Below are 22,725 nucleotides of genomic sequence, written 5' to 3'. Positions count from 1 at the left end.
AATTCAAGCCACCTCTTAACAAAAAAAAATATGTGCTTATTATATATTCAAAATGATACATATCAATATTTAAAGTAGTGCAGTTTTTTCCTGTCAAAAAAAAAAAAAAAGACTTGGTGCGTGGTTATATTGTCTTCCATGGAGGAAAATACATATCGTCTTCATCTATGCAATTAAGGCTATTAATTGCGACAATAAAATGTGGTCGAAATAGCATCCGATGAGTATTGCAGCAGATTTATCTTTTACTACTACTCTTTGAACATTTTTGGCTCTATTACCGACTAACCACCCAAATTCAAAAAAATACCCAATTTATTTCTATACTTCAAATATATTGACACCCATCATCATTAATCTCCTTTATTTCCTTCGTTTGGATTATCTTTTTAGTACTTCAAAATTTCAGTTTTGGATACACTTTCTTATTTGTTGAAGAAACAGATTAAACTACATAATTTCTTACAAAAATATATATATCGACAGGACAAGTATTTAACAACCTGGTAAAATTGTAAAAAGTGAAAAATAAAAATAAAAGTAAACGCCTCACATGATTTCGACATTAGGGGACGTTCGGAAAATGAAATGGATTGAGAATTTATTTGAATTATAAAAATTTGATAAGAAAAAATTGAATAAAATATTATAAAATAAAAATATTATTAAAGTATTATTTTTTAATATTATTTTTATTTTAAAATTTAAAAAAGTAGTTACATTTCTTTTTTATATTTTGTTAAAATTTGAAAAAATTATAATGATTAAAAAAAAAATTGAAGATTTTAAATAAAAAAATATTTATATTTGAACGATATTTAAAAAAAAATTTATAAAAAATTTTGAGACAAGAGGGTTAGTGTTCCGAAACAAATAGTCAATCTAATAAAAGTGCAAAAAGTTGTAAGAGGAACAAAATAATCAATACAAGCTACAGGCTATCGATGTGATAAAAAGAAGCAAAACCTCCAATCATTCATTTTCATTATAAAGTGCTTATATGCAAGAATCCTTCCCGTTACAAGAAGTCAATTAAACGTACATACATGAATGACAATGGCAATGAAATTTTTTCATTGAATGAGAGAAAAAAAAATATCATTAATCTATTTATTATAACTAATTAATCTATAATTTTACTTAGATTAATTAGTCATCTAATTCATCTAATTCGTCGTCACTAAGATAAATTCCTAACTCTGCCAGGACCGAGACCACCAGGCTAGTGAAGGGATATCCATCTGAATAATCTCCTTCTGAAGAATCTCCTTCTGAAGAATCTCCATGTGAATAATCTCCTTCTGAAGAATCTCCTTCTGAAGAATCTCCATCTGAATAATCTCCTTCTGAAGAATCTCCATCTGAATAATCTCCTTCTGAAGAATCTCCTTCTGAATAATCTCCCTCTGAAGAATCTCCTTCTGAATAATCTCCTGATGAATAATCTGCCTCATCGTCATGCTCCTTCAAGAACTTCACCAAAAGCAGAGAGCGTGCATGCATGTGTTAGTAAAAACTACTTAATAAAAGTACCATAAAATAAATTCACGGCTACACTACAAATCAAAAATCATGTCATCAAAGCAAGCTATTAAGAATATTCTCAAGATTTTATATACTCACGGCCTCCTCATCATCACTGAAGGTGGATGATGCAGAATCATCAGTAGTAATAGTGGTACTGATTTGTTGGACAGGTCCTTTCTCCGCCTGGTTTGGCTCGTCTTCTGTTGATTGGTGTCGTTGTTGTTGAAGCTGACGACGCAGGTCGACTTGGAGTTGATCCAGATATGCTTGCATCAACCCACTGTAGTATTCTGCAGCGGGAATTGGGGGATCGACATTGTACCTTGCAGCCATATGTATGATCTCTTTCTCGCTCTAAAGTAAGAATAATAATCTCAGTTCCTTGCAGTTGAACTTTCTTTGTATAAATTGGAGTGCATGATATGTATATATAGAGTCAGTTTGTGGAGGGAAATTTGAAAACAATTAGATAATGATAAAACTTATCAAAGATTGAGAGTCAATTATCCCCAATACCTATTTGGAATATTATTATTATAAATTGAAGATATATCATATATACGTAGTTTGTGAGCAGGATTTGGAGTTGGAGATTGAAGAGGATTCATAATGGATTATCATTAGAAAAAAAAAAATCTGTAGTTCACCCACTGTTTATCATCAGCCATTGCACACCTGACATGGCAGACCGGACCGGGTTCAACGAACCGGTTCCTTGCCCCAGCCACACTCCCCGAAGCCCTCAGTCGGTCTCGAATTCGGAGGTGTGCTTCGACGGAAAACCCAAACTGCTTCTGGGTTTCAACCCTCAATCCCCTCACTTCTCTAATCCAACTTCTTCACTGTAAATCCCTCAACTTTCCTCACAAAGCCCTGAATCTTCTTCTTCTTCTTCTTCTTCTCCGTGAATCGCAAAAAATCCCCTGACGATTTCGAAAACCCCAAATTCTCTAAGTCGTCTTCTTCTTCTTCTTCTTCTTCTCTGTGATTCTCTCATTCCCCTCACATGCATTGTGATTTCCCCCTCGAAATCTGCAGCTCTTTTAAACCCGTGCTTCATCTCCAGAAACCCAACGCACCGTGCTTCATCTCCCCCCTCCCTTAATCCTCATCGGCTCATCCCCGTGATTTTCCCATCGGCTCATCCTCTGATCCTTTGTTCCAGATCCGCGACGAGAGGACTCCACACCATGATGAAGAAAAAAAACCCACCAAATCTGCGGCGAGAAACAGGTAATGTATCGACAAACCCATTAATGTTCTTCAAATTTTACTTTGGATACCTCCTTTTTTCCGTGTGATTCTAGGTTTGCACCGTACATTTGTTTGGCTCTGTGGTTCTAGGGTTTAATGTTCTTCAAATCTGGGTGAAATCTTACATTGAGGAGGCATGTGTCATGGTGCTGGCGACGGAAAGGGAAAACCTTGATCTAAAATGTGAAGATAAACTGAAGTGGACTCGCGGAAGTAGAGAGCTGAAGTGTGAGGATCAAAGCGTCGTAGTGGGTTGCCGTTGAAGAGACGACGTTGTGCGAGTCAAAGAGATACGTTGCCGTTTGAAGCTGAGAGGAATAAAAATGCTGGTGTTATTTTAGTTGAAGCTGTGCATTTTGTTTTGGTCTGTCATTTTAGTACTGCTGCTTTTCATTGTTATTTTATCTTTATTTCTCCTTTCTGTCATGAGAGATGCTGTCAGTATTGTACCGGGTGGGTATAAGGGACAGCAGAGAGAACGTTGAGAGAACAATCTGGAACTTTGGGTTAAATAGAATCTGTAGTTGTTTTCTTTTGTAAGGAGGTTGATTCTCCCTCGAAGCAGAATCCCTATCAATACAAATGATGTGGCTAAGGCTTTTCATCAAATAGGTCATCTGCACTGGAATTCCTCTTGTAGTTGCATGCATCTTCATCGGTCTTTTTTGCCCAACCTGCGTACAACAACCAGCAGAAGAGAATTATTAGTAGCTTCTTGACATTATGTTGACGTATTTTTTGGTTTGTATTTTTATTCCATAAAATTGCAATCGTTTTATAAATTTCGTCATATGCCTTTTCTTTGATTCTTCATTTGATTTCTGTGACTATATATTATTGAAAAAAGACAATATATTATTTTTTACTGTACATGTTGGCTTTGATGTAACAGTCAATTTGATATCTTTAAATATGCATCCTATAATTTTTATGAAATAGATATAGATGATTTATTTGTGCGTATTTTTGTGATGGTACACTGATTAATAAATCTTGAAAGTTGAAATATCTAAAAAAAAAAAACTGATCTTTTGACTGGAACCAAATGAGTCTCCTGCATTACCTTGAGATGACTGCTATTATATTTATTGTAATATCTAGAAGACACTTCTTAGAATAGTTTGGCAATTAATCTTTTCCTTTTTTTTAGGGGGATACTTTATGCCTTCATAATGTAATCTATCTCTAGATTTCCCATAAAAAAAAGGTGATCTCTAGATACAAGAAGTAATTGTTTCAGGTATCAGCAATTTCAATAGTCTTGTCTTAATATACAACTTTGTTGTTTTGGAACTCTTTAATTATGATCGAAGGCACCCCAGTGTCTAGTAGGTGTATCTCTCCAAGAATCTAGATAGCTTTCCCACTTCCCCTCATAGAGATTTTTCAACCAAGAAGCTTGACTGTCATTGCATAGATTTTGTCCTGCAAGGCATGCTCCCAGGAGTGTCTTGGGCCTTTTATTTTTTGTATCATGATCATCATTCTTATTATTATTTTCTTATGCTATCTTAGACTTCCTGTTTCTTATGAAATTAATCACAGATGTATCCAAACTCATTTTGTGAATTCATGCATCATTAGTTTGTTATAAATGTAGCCACATATATTCAAACCTTTCAGGAATGAGTTGTGCATCATTGCCAAACAAACATTAGTGTTTATATGAATTAGGGCAGACTATCTTAAGGGTGCAAGGAGAGGGCATTGACTGCAATTTGGGAGTTGTCATTTGTAAATCAATTGTGTTTTCTTCAGTGCTCACACGACAAAGCAGATTTTTCCTTTGGATAAATCTTACTTTTTTTGTTCTTTACTTTATTCTTAATTCCTGAACACATACGAAGATGTTTATTATTTTTCAACTTCTCATCTCAAAGCAATGCCTCATTATGACAAGCATCAAAAAGAAACGCAACTAGAACTTTTGCTTCTTGAACTTTGTTATGCTGTCATATAGAATCGAGAATGTATAAGAGTTTTGCTTCCTTAGAACTTTGCAATTATGTCATATAAGAATCGAGAATACACTTTCCATGGAAAAGCAGGCGGTGGAGAACTAGAATATGGGTTCAAGGGAAGCAAAACTTTACCCCTTAACCTCCTATGTTTCCATGTTAGTCATGATAGTCTCGAATGCTTTACTTCAATGATGAAATGGACTAAGAGAGATTTATTAATGTGCCACCATTAACTTTGGCCATCAAGAATCAAAATTGAAAAATGAAAAGATTGCATTTTATTCTATCAACCTAGTCATCATCCAGGTAATGCTCTAATCTCTAGAAGATAAAAACTTCCCAAAAGTGGGCATTCATAATTTATTTTCCCGTAACTTTGAGAATTATCACAACTAATGGTTCATGAAGTATACACTCTGTTCATTGCATCATCTAATCTATAAAATCTGATGATATAACAAAACATTATATGTCCTCGTCTGGCCCTCTTCAGCTCTAAATTTTGTAAAGATTTTGTAAATGAAGAAATCAAAGCCGGTCCTCTAAAAGTTATGTAATCTTTAGCAATACTGAAAAGATTTGGAAAGACGATCTTAAGAGGAGAATCCCCGCACCAAATGTCGTGCCAAAAGCTCCAATGCTTGATAAGGTGCTCTAAAATAATGTGCTCAGAGGTGGGAACCGAAATCATAATCTTTTCCATCAGCTCCTTACCACCATAATATGTGATTTGGCATGAACTCGTGCCTTATCAATATGTCCACCATAGGGGATCTCTGTAATTGAGAAACAAGACATTTAGATGCAGATTGTAAGTGAAATGCTACAGTGGAAATAATGATAAGTAAGAAGTGTTTCCTCTGTTATGGCCCTTGTAGCAATAATAGCTCTAGTAGTGTAGTCCCTACAATGCATCGTATCAGCCAAAACTGGCAGTAGCATTAAATTTAAATGGAAAATACTAGATGAATAAATTATTAGCACCAGAAATGTATGAAACTAGATTGTTAAGGCAGTGATTTCCTTTGCCTTAGATTAGAACCATGGAGATTCTTATAGAAGGACCAGCTCAAATGCAAATCAGAAATGCAAGAATACTACACCTCAACATTTATGTTATAAGGAATCTATCTAATTTTGTTATAAAGAATCTATCTAAAGTTTTTTTGAAGTCCAGAACTTCGCAATCCAAGAAATGAATATATATATATATATATATGAGAAAACCTTCCCGCAGGTGTCTCCTATAACTCTTATATATCGGAAGCCAATGAAAACTTGCCACGTGTGCGGTACATAAAGGAACACTAGAGTTGTGCAGCAGACGAAACCCCTCACTCCTTCTCTGAAGCGAAAACACTCCCTCTCTCTTTGCTCTCTCACTCTTTACGCAAACAGAAGAAACCCCTCCCTCCCTCTCTGAAGCCAAAACACTCTCTCTCTCTCTCTCTCTCTCTCTTGATCCCCCTCTATTTGCTCTCTCACTCTGTCTCTTGATCCCGAAAGGCGAAAACCCTCCCTCTCTCTCTATCTCTCAAGCCTCCCTCTCTCTCTGCTTTCTCACTCTCTCTTTATTTGCATACATAAATGGTAATACAAAATGTTGATCCCCACTTTGAAACTGGAACACGACACGAAAATTTGATGTTAGATGTTTGGCTAACTGAGTTACAGATATAATAATTTCAGGTTACCCTGTCGAGAGGATCGATAACATCAATGCATCAAACAAAAGAATCGATGGCCATTTCAAGCATCTGGCTATGCACTAGCAGCACGCAGAACATGCTAGTTAAAATTGTTCATCCTAGTGGCCATGTTGAGCTCCATGATAGGCCCGTCCTTGCATTAGAGGTCATGCATCGGAACCCAAGATGTTGCGTCGCCCATCCACATGTTTTCTAGCAGCCATGGGCAATTGTCAAACCTGAGACAACTCTAATGCCCGACAAGAATTTCTATGTTGTACCCCTTGAAACCATAAGGAAGCTTCAGCAACAGAACGCTTTGAAAAATTCTCCCTCTTTAGGTTCGCAAACCCCAAGCACTCAATCTAGCAAAGGAGATAAGGAAGATCAAGATAATGGCAGTGCGGGTTCCCATGAGAGATCGAAGGAGAGAGAGAGAGAGAGAGAGAGAGCTTCAAGCGAATTCACTCTAGTCATTTCTGTGAGAGATTGACCTGCATGAGAGAGAGAGTCGAGCGGGAAGGAGAAAATGGAAGATGATCCCTGGTATGCGTCCCCAAAGTGAGAATGGAGGAAGGCTTGCGTGGCAGCTTCCTATTAATCTCCGGTAAGACCATTTTATAGGAGACACTGGTCAGAAGAGGAACTGCATATATATATATATATATATATATATATATATATATATATATATACCTAAAGAAATGAAGGAAAACGATATCTCAGAAAATTTCCAAAAATTGAATTCATGAATACCAAAACATCTATTTGGCCCTTTTTCTTAGGAAGGTTCATTTATATTTACCAAACTAATATGTCTTCCAGTAAATGATTGATAAAAGAAATATTCCATTGCATAAAAATTAAATGTTATGATCAGTGTCGTTCTCATTCTCGGGTCCAGCTTAGTCCCAACTTGGACCTTTCATTCTGGTCTCTACTGATCAACTGTAACCAGCTCCAAGGATTGGTTGGGTTCTATTTGTCAAAGGGCCTGTTTATCAAGGATTTCTTCATCCCATTCAGTCAGGGATGGGGGTGAACCCAGCTTGGGTGCTTCTTTTGTTGTTTCGACTATTTTGACTACTTTGATCTCGTGCCTCAGCTCTCGGTCGTAGCATTTCCAGGCCAAAACCTACTTGCCGCAGACTTCACCCACACTTGAGTCGGTGGGAAACTTCATTTTGAGATGGTAAGTGGACATCACTACCCTCAAGCTGTTTAGGGTGGGGCGCTCCAGCATGGCATTGAACAAGGATGGAGCTTTGACGACTAAGAAGTCGATCATGGTGGCCGCAGTCCTAGGAGCCTTCCTTTCTGGTACTGAAAGAGTGATGGCTCCCATTGGTTGAACGATGTCTCCCATGAAGCCCTTGAGTGGCATTGGAGTAGGACGTAGTCGGTCCTAACGGATTCCCATCTTGACAAAGGCTTCCCAGAACAGGATGTCGGCCTAACTGCCGTTGTCGACTAGGATCCTTTGGGTTTTAAAGTTTGCCATTTACATCGTTACTACCAATTCGTCGTCATGCAGGTGGAGGATGCCTTCTTCATCCCTCTCGTTGAAGATTATCGTGGGGCCTCTAGTGCGCCGCAAGGGCCAATTTGCAACTCTTTTAGCGGCGAACACTTCCTTGTAGCGTGCCTTTTGGCATGTGCCTTCAAGGCAGATAAAGTGGCTCCGCCTCCAGCATACCTTCCGTTGATTGTGTTGATCTCTCCGAGTGGTCTGTTCTCCACACGGGGGGCTCCTCTGCATTTCACCCCTTGCTCCCAGCCTTCTCGAACTCACACCCCACTGGGGACTCGTGCGCCTCCCTCCGCGTTGATCCAAGTGGTCCTCCGACCGGCTTGTCTAATTATGCTGGTCTTCCTCCCTTATTCTTTTCATAGCATAATAGCCTCGAGTGCTATGTCAATTATTCATGTGGTATTCAGTCTTCCTCCCTTACTCTATTCCTCATCTTATGTGAGCACGGCTTCCCCTTTGGGGCCGAGCTGGCTTCTCCTCTTCTCTTCGTATCTAGCGCTCCCCTCTTTCCCCCTCTGTGGCCACGACCTCCTCGTTGGCCTGATGCCTTCATATCCACTTGATCCACCTTGGACCATCGTGGGGCAGTCACAACCTCGAGTGTATCTTCAGCCTTGATGAACTCATCTACTCGGTCCATGAACTCCCTTAGCGTAGTAGGAGTCTTTCGTACTATTTCTGTCATGAGCGGATTAAGAGGCCAAATTCTCCCCATAAGGGCCGCCAATGTGATCATCCTGTCTTGGTCATCGGTGGTCATACGCTTCCAATTGAATGGTGAGAGATATGATTTCAGATTTTCACCATCTCGTTGTTTGATAGTTAGGAGGTAAGTTGTTGGGTGTCTCCTTTTATGACTTGCCAGGAATTGCGTCATGAAGAGGCGGGTGAGCTCCTCGAAGCTATCTATTGTTCTTGATGATAGTGACCCAAACTAGCTTTGGGTGGCCCCTCTCAATGTTAGTGGGATGGCTCGGCAGACGATTTCTCCTGAGAAACCATGTAGGGTCATGTGGGATTTGAATGTCTCCAGGTGCTCCAACGAGTCTTCGGACTTGTTGTACATTTCCATCTGGGGGATCCTGAACTTGGGAGGAAGTGGCACTGTCATGACTCTCGCGTTGTATAGGAGGTCGGTAAATTATGTCTATACATAATACCAAGATATTTTAATCCACCTTATAGGTCGTCCTTTCCGTGACTTGAACTCGTGAAATTAAGTATATCGGAACCTAGAGTGCATATCCAAGTGCAGGATCATGGACTTCATGAAGTTTAATATATAATATCTAAGTATTTATTTGTATTGTATCCCATAATTGTTTATCATTATATAATGGAAAGTATTAGAGACATAAATAGATGAGTATTGATACACATACAATACAGTTTCATGACATATTTCACAACAATATTGTGAGATGAAGGTATTTGATTACCCTATCTCACTCTTATTTCTATTTTTTTTCCCACTTCCCTACCCCTCCCCCTCTTTCCTTTTCTTTCTTTTTATTTTTTTTAAAATTCTTTTATCTCACTTCCTTCCTATGCACCAGTACCTCGCCTCCACTTTCCTTTTATTTTCTCTTTTTCTCTCACTTCCTCCTGTGCCCCATACCCCTCCCCCCACTTCCCTTTCCCAGAGGCCCCCCCAAATAGAGTCGTTCGCCAGTTCCCCTACACCCCAGTCCCGTCAAGTCGATATTCTCGAGTACATCTCTCTATTTGATTGTTGAGGAAATGGAAGGAAAATAATGGCTACTCTCTGTTTGGTTTTTGAGAAAATAAAATCACAATTTGTTCACTATTTGGTTGTTGAGAAAATGAAAGAAAAATAATGATTGTTCTCTGTTTGATTATTGAGAAAACGGAAGGAAAATGCAAAGGATCAAAAATAGAAAGAACATGAGAGAAAGAGAGACCGCGCGAGAGATGTCAGTCGTATGCTACTGTGATAAGTAAAGACAGTGTTCATGATGACCATTTAGTATAATTTGCGGTGAAATCTAATAGCGACATAAAAATTGTTGATATTCACAATGAATTGTTTTGCGGCATGGAAAAAATCGTCATAATAGAGGATATTTGCTTGGAATAATGATGCGAGTTTGCGACAGGGAAGAGATGGGGGAGGCATAAGGGGGATTGAGGTGTGAGGGGAATGGAGAAAAAGAATTTAAACTAGCAATCCTTTTAGTTGTTAATTCTTTTATGAGTGGTGATACTCTGCCACTTGAGTAGCATCACTGGAAGGTATCGCTAGATTAAAATTAATTTTTTATTTTTTATTCATATTTTTTTATTATTTTAAAACATTGTTTTTAAATAAACATTAATATATTAATAATTACTTGCTTAACTATTAAGTAAAAAAATTTATGAACTATTAAAATGAAGAAATAAATTAAGTAAATAAAGTAATATTTTTCTTCTTTTTTACCTCTACCAACGCTCATATATAATCTCCATTGCGTAGAAAAAGGAGAGAAACTATGTACTGGACTACCAAAACTGATCGAGTTTCCTATATCAAAAGTCACCTACCATTTGTTTTCGTCCTAACCACTGGGGAAAAAGTTTCAAAACCCGGGACCAACGCTTTAAAAATTTATCAATACAACAAAAGTCGGCTTTTGTGGCAGTTTTCTGACTGCAAAATAATCGGTTGAGATGATAAAATGTGGTGGAAGAGTAATTGCTACTTATTATTATAATTCTCATTATTTTTTCATCTTTATATTATATGACATTAGATAATTAAAATTTATTTATTATATTTTACTTATAAATTATCACTTAATACTATATTATAAGATGATGATGAATATATTTTTTCGTGGTGGAAATAGCATCCGATCGCGATGAGTATTGCAGGAGATTTATCATTGACTGGTACTACTCTTTGAACATTTTTGGCCCTCATTTCAACTGCCCACACAAATTCAAAAAAATACGCAATTTATATTTCTCATGACTGGTGGAATTTTGTCCTGATTTGCACCTTCAATACATCAAGTATATTAACACACATCATTAATCTACCTTATTTCCTTCCTTCGGATTATCTTTTTAGTGCTTCAAAATTTCAGTTTTCGATATACTTTCTTATTTGTTGAGGAAACATGATTCCCATTTTAAGGAGAAGTTTAGAAAATGAAATGAGATGATAATTTATTTGAATAATAGTAAAATGATTTGAATTAAGATATTTTATTAAGTTGTAAAAAATGGATAAGAAAAAATTGAATAAAAATATTATAAAATAAAGATAATTTTTTAATATTATTTTTATTTTAAAATTTGATAAAGTAATTGCATTTCTTTTTTATACTTTGTTAAAATTTGAAAAAATTATAATGATTAGAAAAAAAATTGAAGATTTTAAATAAAAAAATATTTATATTTGAGCAATATTTAAAAAAAAATTTATAAAAAATTTTGAGACAAGAGGTTAGTGCTCCGAAACAAATAGTCAATCTAATAAAAGTGCAAAAAGTTGTAAGAGGAACAAAATAATCAATACAAGCTACAGGCGATCGATGTGATAAAAAGAAGCAAAACCTCCAATCATTCATTTTCATTATAAAGTGCATATATGCAAGAATCCTTCTCGTTACAAGAAGTCAATTAAACGTACATACATGAATGACAATGGCAATGAAATTTTTTCATTGAATGAGAGAAAAAAAAAATATCATTAATCTATTTATTATAACTAATTAATCTATAATTTTACTTAGATTAATTAGTCATCTAATTCATCTAATTCGTCGTCACTAAGATAAATTCCTAACTCTGCCAGGACCGAGACCACCAGGCTAGTGAAGGGATATCCATCTGAATAATCTCCTTCTGAAGAATCTCCTTCTGAAGAATCTCCATCTGAATAATCTCCTTCTGAAGAATCTCCTTCTGAATAATCTCCCTCTGAAGAATCTCCTTCTGAATAATCTCCTGATGAATAATCTGCCTCATCGTCATGCTCCTTCAAGAACTTCACCAAAAGCAGAGAGCGTGCATGCATGTGTTAGTAAAAACTACTTAATAAAAGTACCATAAAATAAATTCACGGCTACACTACAAATCAAAAATCATGTCATCAAAGCAAGCTATTAAGAATATTCTCAAGATTTTATATACTCACGGCCTCCTCATCATCACTGAAGGTGGATGATGCAGAATCATCAGTACTAATAGTGGTACTGATTTGTTGGACAGGTCCTTTCTCCGCCTGGTTTGGCTCGTCTTCTGTTGATTGGTGTCGTTGTTGTTGAAGCTGACGACGCAGGTCGACTTGGAGTTGATCCAGATATGCTTGCATCAACCCACTGTAGTATTCTGCAGCGGGAATTGGGGGATCGACATTGTACCTTGCAGCCATATGTATGATCTCTTTCTCGCTCTAAAGTAAGAATAATAATCTCAGTTCCTTGCAGTTGAACTTTCTTTGTATAAATTGGAGTGCATGATATGTATATATAGAGTCAGTTTATGGAGGGAAATTTGAAAACAATTAGATAATGATAAAACTTATCAAAGATTGAGAGTCAATTATCCCCAATACCTATTTGAAATATTATTATTATAAATTGAAGATATATCATATATACGTAGTTTGTGAGCAGGATTTGGAGTTGGAGATTGAAGAGGATTCATAATGGATTATCATTAGAAAAAAAAATCTGTAGTTCACCCACTGTTTATCATCAGCCATTGCACACCTGACATGGCAGACCGGACCGGGTTCAACGAACCGGTTCCTTGCCCCAGCCACACTCCCCGAAGCCCTCAGTCGGTCTCGAATTCGGAGGTGTGCTTCGACGGAAAACCCAAACTGCTTCTGGGTTTCAACCCTCAATCCCCTCACTTCTCTAATCCAACTTCTTCACTGTAAATCCCTCAACTTTCCTCACAAAGCCCTGAATCTTCTTCTTCTTCTTCTTCTCCGTGAATCGCAAAAAATCCCCTGACGATTTCGAAAACCCCAAATTCTCTAAGTCGTCTTCTTCTTCTTCTTCTTCTTCTCTGTGATTCTCTCATTCCCCTCACATGCATTGTGATTTCCCCCTCGAAATCTGCAGCTCTTTTAAACCCGTGCTTCATCTCCAGAAACCCAACGCACCGTGCTTCATCTCCAGAAACCCAACGCACCGTGCTTCATCTCCCCCCTCCCTTAATCCTCATCGGCTCATCCCCGTGATTTTCCCATCGGCTCATCCTCCGATTCTTTGTTCCAGATCCGCGACGAGAGGACTCCACACCATGATGAAGAAAAAAAACCTACCAAATCTGCGGCGAGAAACAGGTAATGTATGGACAAACCCATTAATGTTCTTCAAATTTTTCTTTGGATACCTCCTTTTTTCCGTGTGATTCTAGGTTTGCTCCGTACATTTGTTTGGCTCTGTGGTTATAGGGTTTAATGTTCTTCAAATCTTGGTGAAATCTTACATTGAGGAGGCATGTGCCATGGTGCTGGAGACGGAAAGGGTAAACCTAGATCTAAAATGTGAAGATGAACTGAAGGGGACTTACGGAAGTAAAGTGCTGGAGTGTAAGGATCGAGTGTTCAAGTGTTTTTGGTTCGTAGTGGGCTGCTGTTGAAGAGACGACATCGTGCGAGTTAAAGAGATACGTTGGCGTTTGAAGCTGAGAGGAATAAAAATGCTGGTGTTTATTTTAGTTGAAGCTGTGCGTTTTGGTTTGGTCTATCATCTTAGTACTGTTGCTTTTCATATTATTTTATCTTTATTTCTCCTTACTGATACGAGAGATGCTGTCAGTATTGTACTGGGTATAAGGGAGAGCAGAGAGAACGTTGAGGGAACAATCTGGAACTTTTGGTTAAATAGAATTTGTAGTTGTTTTCTTTTGTAAAGGAGGTTGATTCTCCCTCGAAGCAGAATTACCATCAATACAAATGATGTGGCTAAGGCTTTTCATCAAACAGGTCATCTGCACTTGAATTCCTCTTGTATTTGCTTGCATCTTCATCGTTCCTTCTTGCCCAATCTGCGAACAACAACCAGCAAATGAGAATTATTAGTAGCTTCTTAACAGCAAAGGAGGTAATGCTCTAACCTCTAAAAGATAAAATCTTCCCAAAAGTGGGCATTCATAATTTATTTTCCCGTAACATTGAGAATTATCACAACTGGTTCATGAAGCATACACTTCGTTCATTGCATCATCTAATGTATAAAATCTGATGATATAACAAAACATTATTTGTCATCGTCTGACCCTCTTTAGGTCTAAATTTTGTAAATGAAGAAATCAAAGCCAATCCTTTAAAAATTCTGTAATCTTTAGCAATATTGAAAAGATTTGGAAAGACGATCTTAAGAGGAGAATCCCCACACCAAATGTCATGCCAAAAAGTGATCTTGGACCCTTTCCCCACCTGAATCTCATAATTAAGCTTTAATGCTTGCTGAGATGCTCTAAAATATTGTACTCAGAGGTGGGAACCGAAATCGTAATCTTTTCCATCAGCTCCTTACCGGCATAGGGTGCGAGCTTAATATGTGCTGCGGCATGAAATTGTGCCTTATCAATATGTCCACCACAAGGGATCTCTGCAATTGAGAAACAAGGCATTTAGATGCAGATAGTAAGTGAAATGCTATAGTGGAAATAACGATAATTACGAAGTGTTTCCTTTATTATGACTCTTGTAGCAATAACAGCTCGTGGTGTAGTCCCTACAATGCATCGTATTAGCCAAAACTGGCAATAGCATTAAATTTAAATGGAAAATACTAGATGAATAAATTATTAGCACTAGAAATGAATGAAACTAGATTGTTAAGGCAATGATTTCCTTTGCCTTAGATCAGAACCAAGGAGATGCTTCTAGAAGGACCAGCTCAAATGCAAATCAGAAATGCAAGAATACTACACCTCAACATTTCTATTATAAGGAATATCTAATTATGTTATAAAGAATCTATCTAGAGTTTTTTTGAAATCCAGAACTTCTCAACCGAAGAAATTAAAATAAATATATATATACCTAAAGAAATAAAAGAAAACCATACCTCAGAAAATTTACAAAATTTGAACTTATGAATACCAAAACATCTATTTGGCCGTTTTTCTTAGGAAGGTTCATTTATATATATATATATATATATATATAAATCTTACGAAACTAATATGTCTTCCAGTAAATGATTGATAAAAGAAGTATTCCACTGCATAAAAATTCAATGTTATGATTAGTAGGCTTAAGTTGTTCTTATATTTGTCCATCTCTTCATTCAATTTTACATACAAGTTGAAAATGTCAAATTTACACGTTTGAAATAATAAACCCACTATTTTTTGTGAGGTTTGATCCAATTACACACTAATGCTCGCTTGTTTATTCTAACATTAGAGCCTTTAAATACAAATGTGTACACTCAATTCATCAGAAAACCACACTGTACCCATGGGAAACAGAGTTTGGTCTTTAACAACTAGGTTTAAGTATTGGAATTGATGCCAAGGTTTAACACCAATATAGAAGAACATGAACCGCAAAAGTTACAGATTTTATTAAGGACATATTCTCAACAGAAAGACTGGAGACAAATCAACTTTTAGAATGAAGAGAAATTTCCATGCACTTTTTGCTGTTCTATTCTAATGTCATTCAAGGGTACAATATTATACATAGTCAACTATCTAGGTGGAGGATTTCTCTTATATGGGAATCATACAATACTTATTTTAAATAGTAGTTATTAATATGTCATGGGTCATGAATCTATGTTAAACAATGTGCCATAGTTAACATATTATGTCTAGTTCTGCAGTAGCAATAGCATTCAAAAGATGATATAGAGGAAAGAAGTTCAATAAGAGTAAAGACTGATGTTAAAGTAAGCTCTCTTGTGAAGGAAAAAACTCAATGAATGGAAAGATAAATCCAAATAGCAAGTCATTCAGATCATAAATACTATATCAGAATACAAGTTTACTCCTCAAGTTATGTATCAGATTTCAGTTTCATCCATGAAGCAGTGATTATTCAATTTAGTTCTTACCTTATTCTTACCCTCACACTTTTTTCTTTGCACATCCTTCTAATAAAGAAATGACACGTTAAGCTATATACAAATCTCAGGAAAAATATATATAGAGAGATAAGTAGTACGCATACTAGGTGTCACAAAACTTAAATCCACGTCTCCAAATATTTAATTATCTTTATATACATGTTGCTTTACTTGATGTATCCATTTATCATCTTGTTGTTTTTCATCGTCCTTTCTTTTTCATTGCATATGTAGAACCAAGGAGAAGATTCTAGAAAGACTAGCTCAAATGCAAATCAGAAATGCAAGAATACTATACCAGACCTAGAAAACACTAGATAGATTCCTTATAACAAAATTAGATACATTCCTTATAACAAAAATGTTGAGGTGTAATGCAAAGTGTCCTAAGTCCCGAATTCTATGGGATTTCTCTCTGCTATGAAGCTGGTCTTATATATATCTTAAAGCTTTTATGCAATGTAATAGAAATAGCAGAGTTAAAAACCACTGTTATGACCCTTGTATAACTTCACTCAACCCCATACAACATTCTCTCCCCCGAATTCAAACCCATAAAACTCCTCTCTAAAAACTTTCATTATCCTTCTCAACTTAGGGACACAAAAACAAGAACCTACACAGCCCAATTCATCTTCCCCTCTCTACAACAAACAAGCCAAGTTCTATATCATACTTGTAAGATAAATCTCACCCAAATAAAATCAACAACCTCCCTTCAAAACCCCTCTCTATCTTCAGGAACCAAGACCCTGTCCTTTTCATGGAGATCTTCCAGGAGACAAGTGAGCCTTGGATTCATTAGAAAATGAAATCTTTGGAAATCGCAATTGAAAGAGGGCTAGTGGGGTTGGTATTTGAGGTCTCTATACATATGGTTTGGAGCAAAAGGGATTGCCTGTCTAGAGCTCCAGTGGTTGCATCATTACAACAACCAGACTCGCACAACAAGAGTACACAAGCAATAGACAAATAAATCGATCTCAAGAGAAATTGAAAATTGCAAAGTTACCTGCTTCTGTGGGCAGAGGGGCACCCAAACAAAGATATGCAATGAAGCGCAAGCAGGGAGAGATGAAGAAACGCGATGCAGGTTGCTTGGTAAGGGAGGAAAGGGTTCTTTGTGGGATTCTCTCTGGTTTTCTCCATTCAATAATCTCCCAGGGAGTGGTGGTGCTGTGCAGACGGAAGAACATCACTCAGTTTCGTTGGACAGAGAGAAGGCGTCGCAGGTGGCGGTGGGCTGAGGAAAGTGACGAGACGCGAGCAAGGAAGGAGGTTTTTTAAGGGGCAAATTCGAATGGGGGAAAGAAACTCATTTCCTAAAGACCAAAACAAAACGCATGTTTTGCTTTTTTTTTTTTTTTTTTTTTTAAAAAAAAAAAAAAAGAACAGGCCTGTAGGGTATGCAATGTGTGCACTGCTACAGTAGCTGCTTTTACTCCTTTCCCGCGCGCCAAAAAGGAAAAATCCATAAGCCCTCCTGGCAACCCAACCATGCTGCCGTCTAAAGCACAACCTCCACTATCGCGCCTCGCCAGCGACAACCCCTACTCCCTCTTGACCTCACTCTTAGAGTCTCTCTCTCTCCCTCTCTCTCTTGTTTCTCTCCCTAGGTTTCCTTCACCGCCCATTATCGCTGTAGTCCACCAGCCACCTCTGCCTCCACACCTCACAGATTGACTACCTCCGCCAACAAGTTCCTCTCACTTTCTCTCAGCTCTGCCTCTTGGCTCTCTTTGCTTTGATTTTTCTAAGGCTTAAACTTGCCTCTCTTATTTTCTTTATTTTCCTCTTTTTACAATCACTCAAGGACACAAAAAGTGTGCATTCGTTATTTCTGACTTCGGAGAACTGAATATCATTGCTCTTTTGGAGGTACATGGGTCTTGGGCATTTGTTGTTTTTTTGTTTTTTTGTTAAAAATACTTCGAGAGTAATTCTTTTTACTGCCATATCTTTATTTTTAGCTATCCCAGTGCCAACTCTTGGATTTTTTCCTTATTGAAAAGTATTCTTATATCTATCATAGCTTGTCTCTCTATTTTTTTTGGTGGTTTTTGTCTGATATGCTTGTGATTCGATGTTTTTGTGATATGATGGTTTTTTGAGTTTTTGTGATCTGATGTGCAATTAGTAGAAACTGGAAATTAAACTTAGAAACTGGGTTGAAGATTGCATTAGCAGTTAAATTATTAGCCAAAAATCCCTTCATTGCTGGGGGCACACGGGACCCCACCTTCGAGAAAAAAAAAAGGCACGAAGCTTATTTCTATGTGTACCTGAATAATGGATTTGTAATGTATTTTTTGAGATGAATTTATATCAACTACAAGGAAAAATGTAATGTATTTATGGTTTAATAGTGGCAGTTGGTTGTAGAATCTATATGTATATTATTACTTGCATATTATTACTTGCACAGATAGTTGAAAGAGAGAAAGAAAAAGATACGAGAGAATATTTGACCAGAAGAGAACACTAAAATTAGGGCTTTCCTACTTCTCATTTATTATTTAAGGTTAAGTATTAAATTACACATTCATATTTTTACTCATTGGGTTGAATCTTTATTCCTTGGGTTTGATAGTTCTTTCAATAAGATCATTCCATTAGATTTTTGTTGACCAATTGAACGGAAATATGCTCACATGGATAATAATGAATGTAGTTCATTTACATTCCACAATTATGAGACCTGCTGCAACGATTGGTACAGAGGATAGGATTTTGAATTAATGGGCACACTTTGTAAAACAATATGGCTTTCTTCCGCACATTGGGGATGGATAAACCAAGTATGTCTTGAATCTATCATTTACAATCTGGTGATAAATTATTTTAGTTGAAGTTTAAAACATATCATTACTACTCATGGTGGCTGTATATTATTTTTAAATTAGTTATTAACAATTTCCTGGCAATGCTTTTTTGCAGAATCCAACCTGTATATGTTGTTGATGTTGCTAGTGCAATTGTTGCAGCCTTAAAAGATAATGGCACGAGCATGAGAAAATTTTATGAGCTTGGTGCACCAGGGGTCTTTACTACCATACATGAATTGGTAAACATTCTCTTCCTCAATGTTCTGGCTTTTTTATGGGTGAAAAAAGTTTTATTAATAAAATAAATTGTTCTGCCTGTTGCATTGGTATCATCTAATTTTTACAAAAATCTTGGCACGTTGTAGGCAGAACTTATGTATGACATGATTCGGGAGTTACCTCGCTATGTCAAAGTTCCTTTCCCTCTTGCAAAGGTACATAGATAAACGACAATATATTAAGGCTATTGGAAATTAATCTTTTGAATACTATCGTTTAGTGACATTGACTGATTCATTGTTAGTTTTTATTGCTTTATATGTGTGGGTTTGTTGGCCTTTAGCAATCCTTATTCAGAATATATGTAAGTGATTAAGTTATCAAACATGAAAAGTTTGTGCTGAGCATCTTGACATATCATGATGTACAAGTAACCCTTTATTAGTGCTATTTGCCAATCAGCCATGATCAACTTTTTTTGTTGCCATATATTTTGGGCCATGAGCAATGTTTGTGCCTTTGATTGTGTGTGCTTATCATTTGGTCTTAGATGTTGGAGTGGTTTTTTCATGTGTTTTATTTGCTAATTTTCTTAATTACTTTATGTGCATAAATGTTTTTAGACTCTTGCAATGCCACGAGAAATACTTCTTAAAAACGTTCCCTTTCCATTACCCAATCTTGAAATTTTCAACCTAGATCAGACCCTTGCATTAATTGCATATGCAGTCCTGTTAGAGAACGGTGAGTTCAAATAACGTTTTCAAATAAATGTTATCCCATGACCTTTCATTCTTCTTTCCATACTTGTTGTCTTATGACCTCTGTTTTTTTTGGATTAATTAGTCTTCCCTCTTTTTTGATAAGTTAAGTAGTCTTCCCTTCTGGTTGTCTTATTCTATCATCTCTTGATTTCTATAGTTGTATCTACGACTTTGACCCTGTCAAGTGTCTTATCCAGTATGGTAAGAGCGGCCCCAAATTTGGCTCTACGGCCGGTAAAAAAATCTCTCTTGATGCATGAATGAGATTCTATGGGTTTCTATCCTAAATGTTTTTAGTTCATAAGCTCTAAGAAGGCTTGTAATACCTCCAATATTTCTTTTAGCAAATTAAAATAGATGTTTGAGTGCATGAATGTTGTATCTTCCATTCATGATGTAGAATTCACATCTGTGTTTGCTAAAAATTATGATTAATAAAAGTCAAGATACTTCGTCTCTACATATGACATGTTACAAAAGTTTTCATATAATTAAATTCTAGATCTCCTTCACAAAGAGAAGGTACGATAGACTTTGGCAGTCATTTTTTTTAACTATTTTGCTTAAAATAAGAAAATAAAAAATTTATGTGAAGAGTGCTTCCTTTGCTTATAATAAAATGATCTTTAGTGCTAGATAATTTCCCTCATGTCTGCCCTTAGTTGACCATCATCAATCTAACTTTTTTGCTTGTGAATGGTTCAGGCTGCACTTGATTTTGTTCTTTTCTCTTTTAAAGGCCTGCTTAACTATAGTTGATTTAAGGTTTGAAGTAATGATAGTACTCCAACACTTCCAAATACTTGGTATTGGTATTGTTGCAACCATTAGCAATCATTTCTGGATATTGTATAGCTATAGTTCATTAAGAAATCAAGGGAAAATGGATGAAAACTTGAAAAATCTGAAAGAGAAAAGAACTAGCTGTTGTCTATTATAGTTGAAGATGACTGATAATTGTTGCATAATATGCATGAAAATCTGCCTGCACAGAATATTGAAATAAAGTAATTTACTATGTTCTAAGCTATTACAACTTTAATATCAATACCTTTATGTTGTATGTAATGAATACATTTTTTAACCAATTTGTGCTATTATCTGCTTCTACAACAGATGACTTTTATTTTTTAATTTTTTTTCTTCCAAATGGGCAAACGTGCCTCGCACGTTGAGCCACTACTAGCATGAATATATAAGTGAATAATAATGCTAGTATGTCTTCTCATTTTGTTCTCTTATTTTGACCGTTCATGTATTTAATTTTTTTTTCTATTTTTTTAATTATTGATTAAGGAAATAACTATTAGTGTAATGATATTTTTTTGTTTCTTAAAAATATATATAAAAAAAAAAGTATCTGGCACAACAGTCATTGATGGACGAATAAACTAAAAGGAACTAACGATAATTATCACACAACCGGTAACGGCTCCAACAATTCAGGGTGATTTTGAGTAACCGCTGTTAATTGATTTTCAAGTTTATTTCGTGTGAAACTCTCTCTCTCGTGACGATGAGAGTCTCTTTCTTGCTGCAACTGCAAGTTATTATTTCTCTACATTTTGGAGTGGGTTGTTTTATTTCTTTCTGGCATTCTGGTTGTGTACTTGTGATATCTTGTGATGGCAGATGATCTTACAGAGAACTGGCATTCCCTTTCATTATCTGAAGCAGAAAAGTCTACCATATGCTTCTCTGATTCTATGGAGTCAAATAAAGCTTTTGACACTACGAAGTGTTTTTTTTTTTTTAACTTTTGACTATGAAGTTTTATAACAAGGAGGCATTCAAAAGGACGATGAAGAACTTATGGCATCCTTTGGGGGTTTTCAGATTTATGACATGGGAGAAAATCTTTTCTTGGCAACATGCTCTACAAAAGGTGAAAAATAGAGGATATTATCCAATGGACCCTAGACTTTTGGAAACAGTCTGATAATATGCACTAATTATGACGGGACCCTACAGATAACAAAAGTTCCTTTATTATTTGCTTCTTTTTGAGTTTGAATTTATGATTTACCACTAGATGTGATGAATGCACGAGCAATTCGGAAAATTGCAGGAACTCTGGGTGATGTTGAAGATGTTGATCTCATTGAGTCAAGGCTTGGCTGGGGGGAATATGCTCGTATGTGCATATCTTTGGATACAAGTAAACCATTGCCGCGTGGTAAACGTGTTGCTGTGAGTGAATCAGATTATGTATGAGTCCATTTTAAGTTTGAAAGATTACCACAATTTTATTATTATTGTGGGATACTGGGACATGAGGAGCGTGATTGCCTGCAATGGATTAACAATAAAGGTGTTGTTGGGAACATTGATTTTCCTTATGGTTCATGGCTAAGGGTGGGGGGTGTTTCTGTGAGAGCACATAATTATCTGGGATCATCTAATGAAGGAAGTACAAGCCACTCTTCACTTGAAGATGATGAAGATGATGATTGGAGCAATTTGTCAGTGAAGGATCTGATGACAGTTAATGATTCTCCACCTCAATCGTTGACGGTTGTAGAAAAGAGTAGTTGTGTAAAATTGCAAAGGGGAAGGAAAACCAACTAATTGTTTCTAAAGGAAAACCAACCAACTGTTTCTAAGGTCGATGGGCCTTGTGTGGGCTAGGGGCCCATTTCGGATTCAACTCAGCTGCCTTCTATACAGACGCAGAAAGCCCATTCAGAATCAGCATCTTCTTCTTCTCATAAGGACAAACAGAGGATATCAAGGGTAGATCGCTCCCATCGTGCACGTGTATCTCGGCTTCTGTTGGTTCCTTCAAAGCGTCAGTCGATTGAGAAAGCTTTGGGAGATTCAAGTAATTCGGTTCAGTGGAAGAAACAGAAATCTGTTGGAGATGATTCTTTGGTGGATGTCGCTATCACATCGGCGGAGGCTGAGGTTCAAC

The 22,725-nt window shown here is 36.5% G+C and overlaps 2 protein-coding genes across 2 annotated transcripts; both read right to left on the bottom strand.

Moving 5' to 3' along the window:
• Positions 1-1,034: 1,034 nt before the first annotated feature.
• Positions 1,035-3,018, bottom strand: LOC121239671. The gene is made up of 4 exons (XM_041136946.1): positions 2,203-3,018; positions 1,624-1,881; positions 1,370-1,473; positions 1,035-1,252 (listed from the first exon to the last, which is right to left on the bottom strand). Exons 2-4 carry the CDS (start codon positions 1,858-1,860, stop codon positions 1,150-1,152), a joined length of 444 nt encoding a protein of 147 aa, XP_040992880.1. The 5' UTR covers positions 1,861-1,881; positions 2,203-3,018; the 3' UTR covers positions 1,035-1,149.
• Positions 3,019-11,535: 8,517 nt separating this feature from the next.
• Positions 11,536-13,381, bottom strand: LOC121239672. The gene is made up of 4 exons (XM_041136947.1): positions 12,683-13,381; positions 12,106-12,363; positions 11,852-11,955; positions 11,536-11,809 (listed from the first exon to the last, which is right to left on the bottom strand). Exons 2-4 carry the CDS (start codon positions 12,340-12,342, stop codon positions 11,707-11,709), a joined length of 444 nt encoding a protein of 147 aa, XP_040992881.1. The 5' UTR covers positions 12,343-12,363; positions 12,683-13,381; the 3' UTR covers positions 11,536-11,706.
• Between the last annotated feature and the right edge of the window lie 9,344 nt (positions 13,382-22,725).

Source organism: Juglans microcarpa x Juglans regia, chromosome 7D (assembly GCF_004785595.1).
Source record: "Juglans microcarpa x Juglans regia isolate MS1-56 chromosome 7D, Jm3101_v1.0, whole genome shotgun sequence".
NCBI lineage: Eukaryota > Viridiplantae > Streptophyta > Magnoliopsida > Fagales > Juglandaceae > Juglans > Juglans microcarpa x Juglans regia.
Note: the sequence above shows the minus strand (reverse complement) of the source record. Positions and strands in the feature narration are given on the sequence as shown.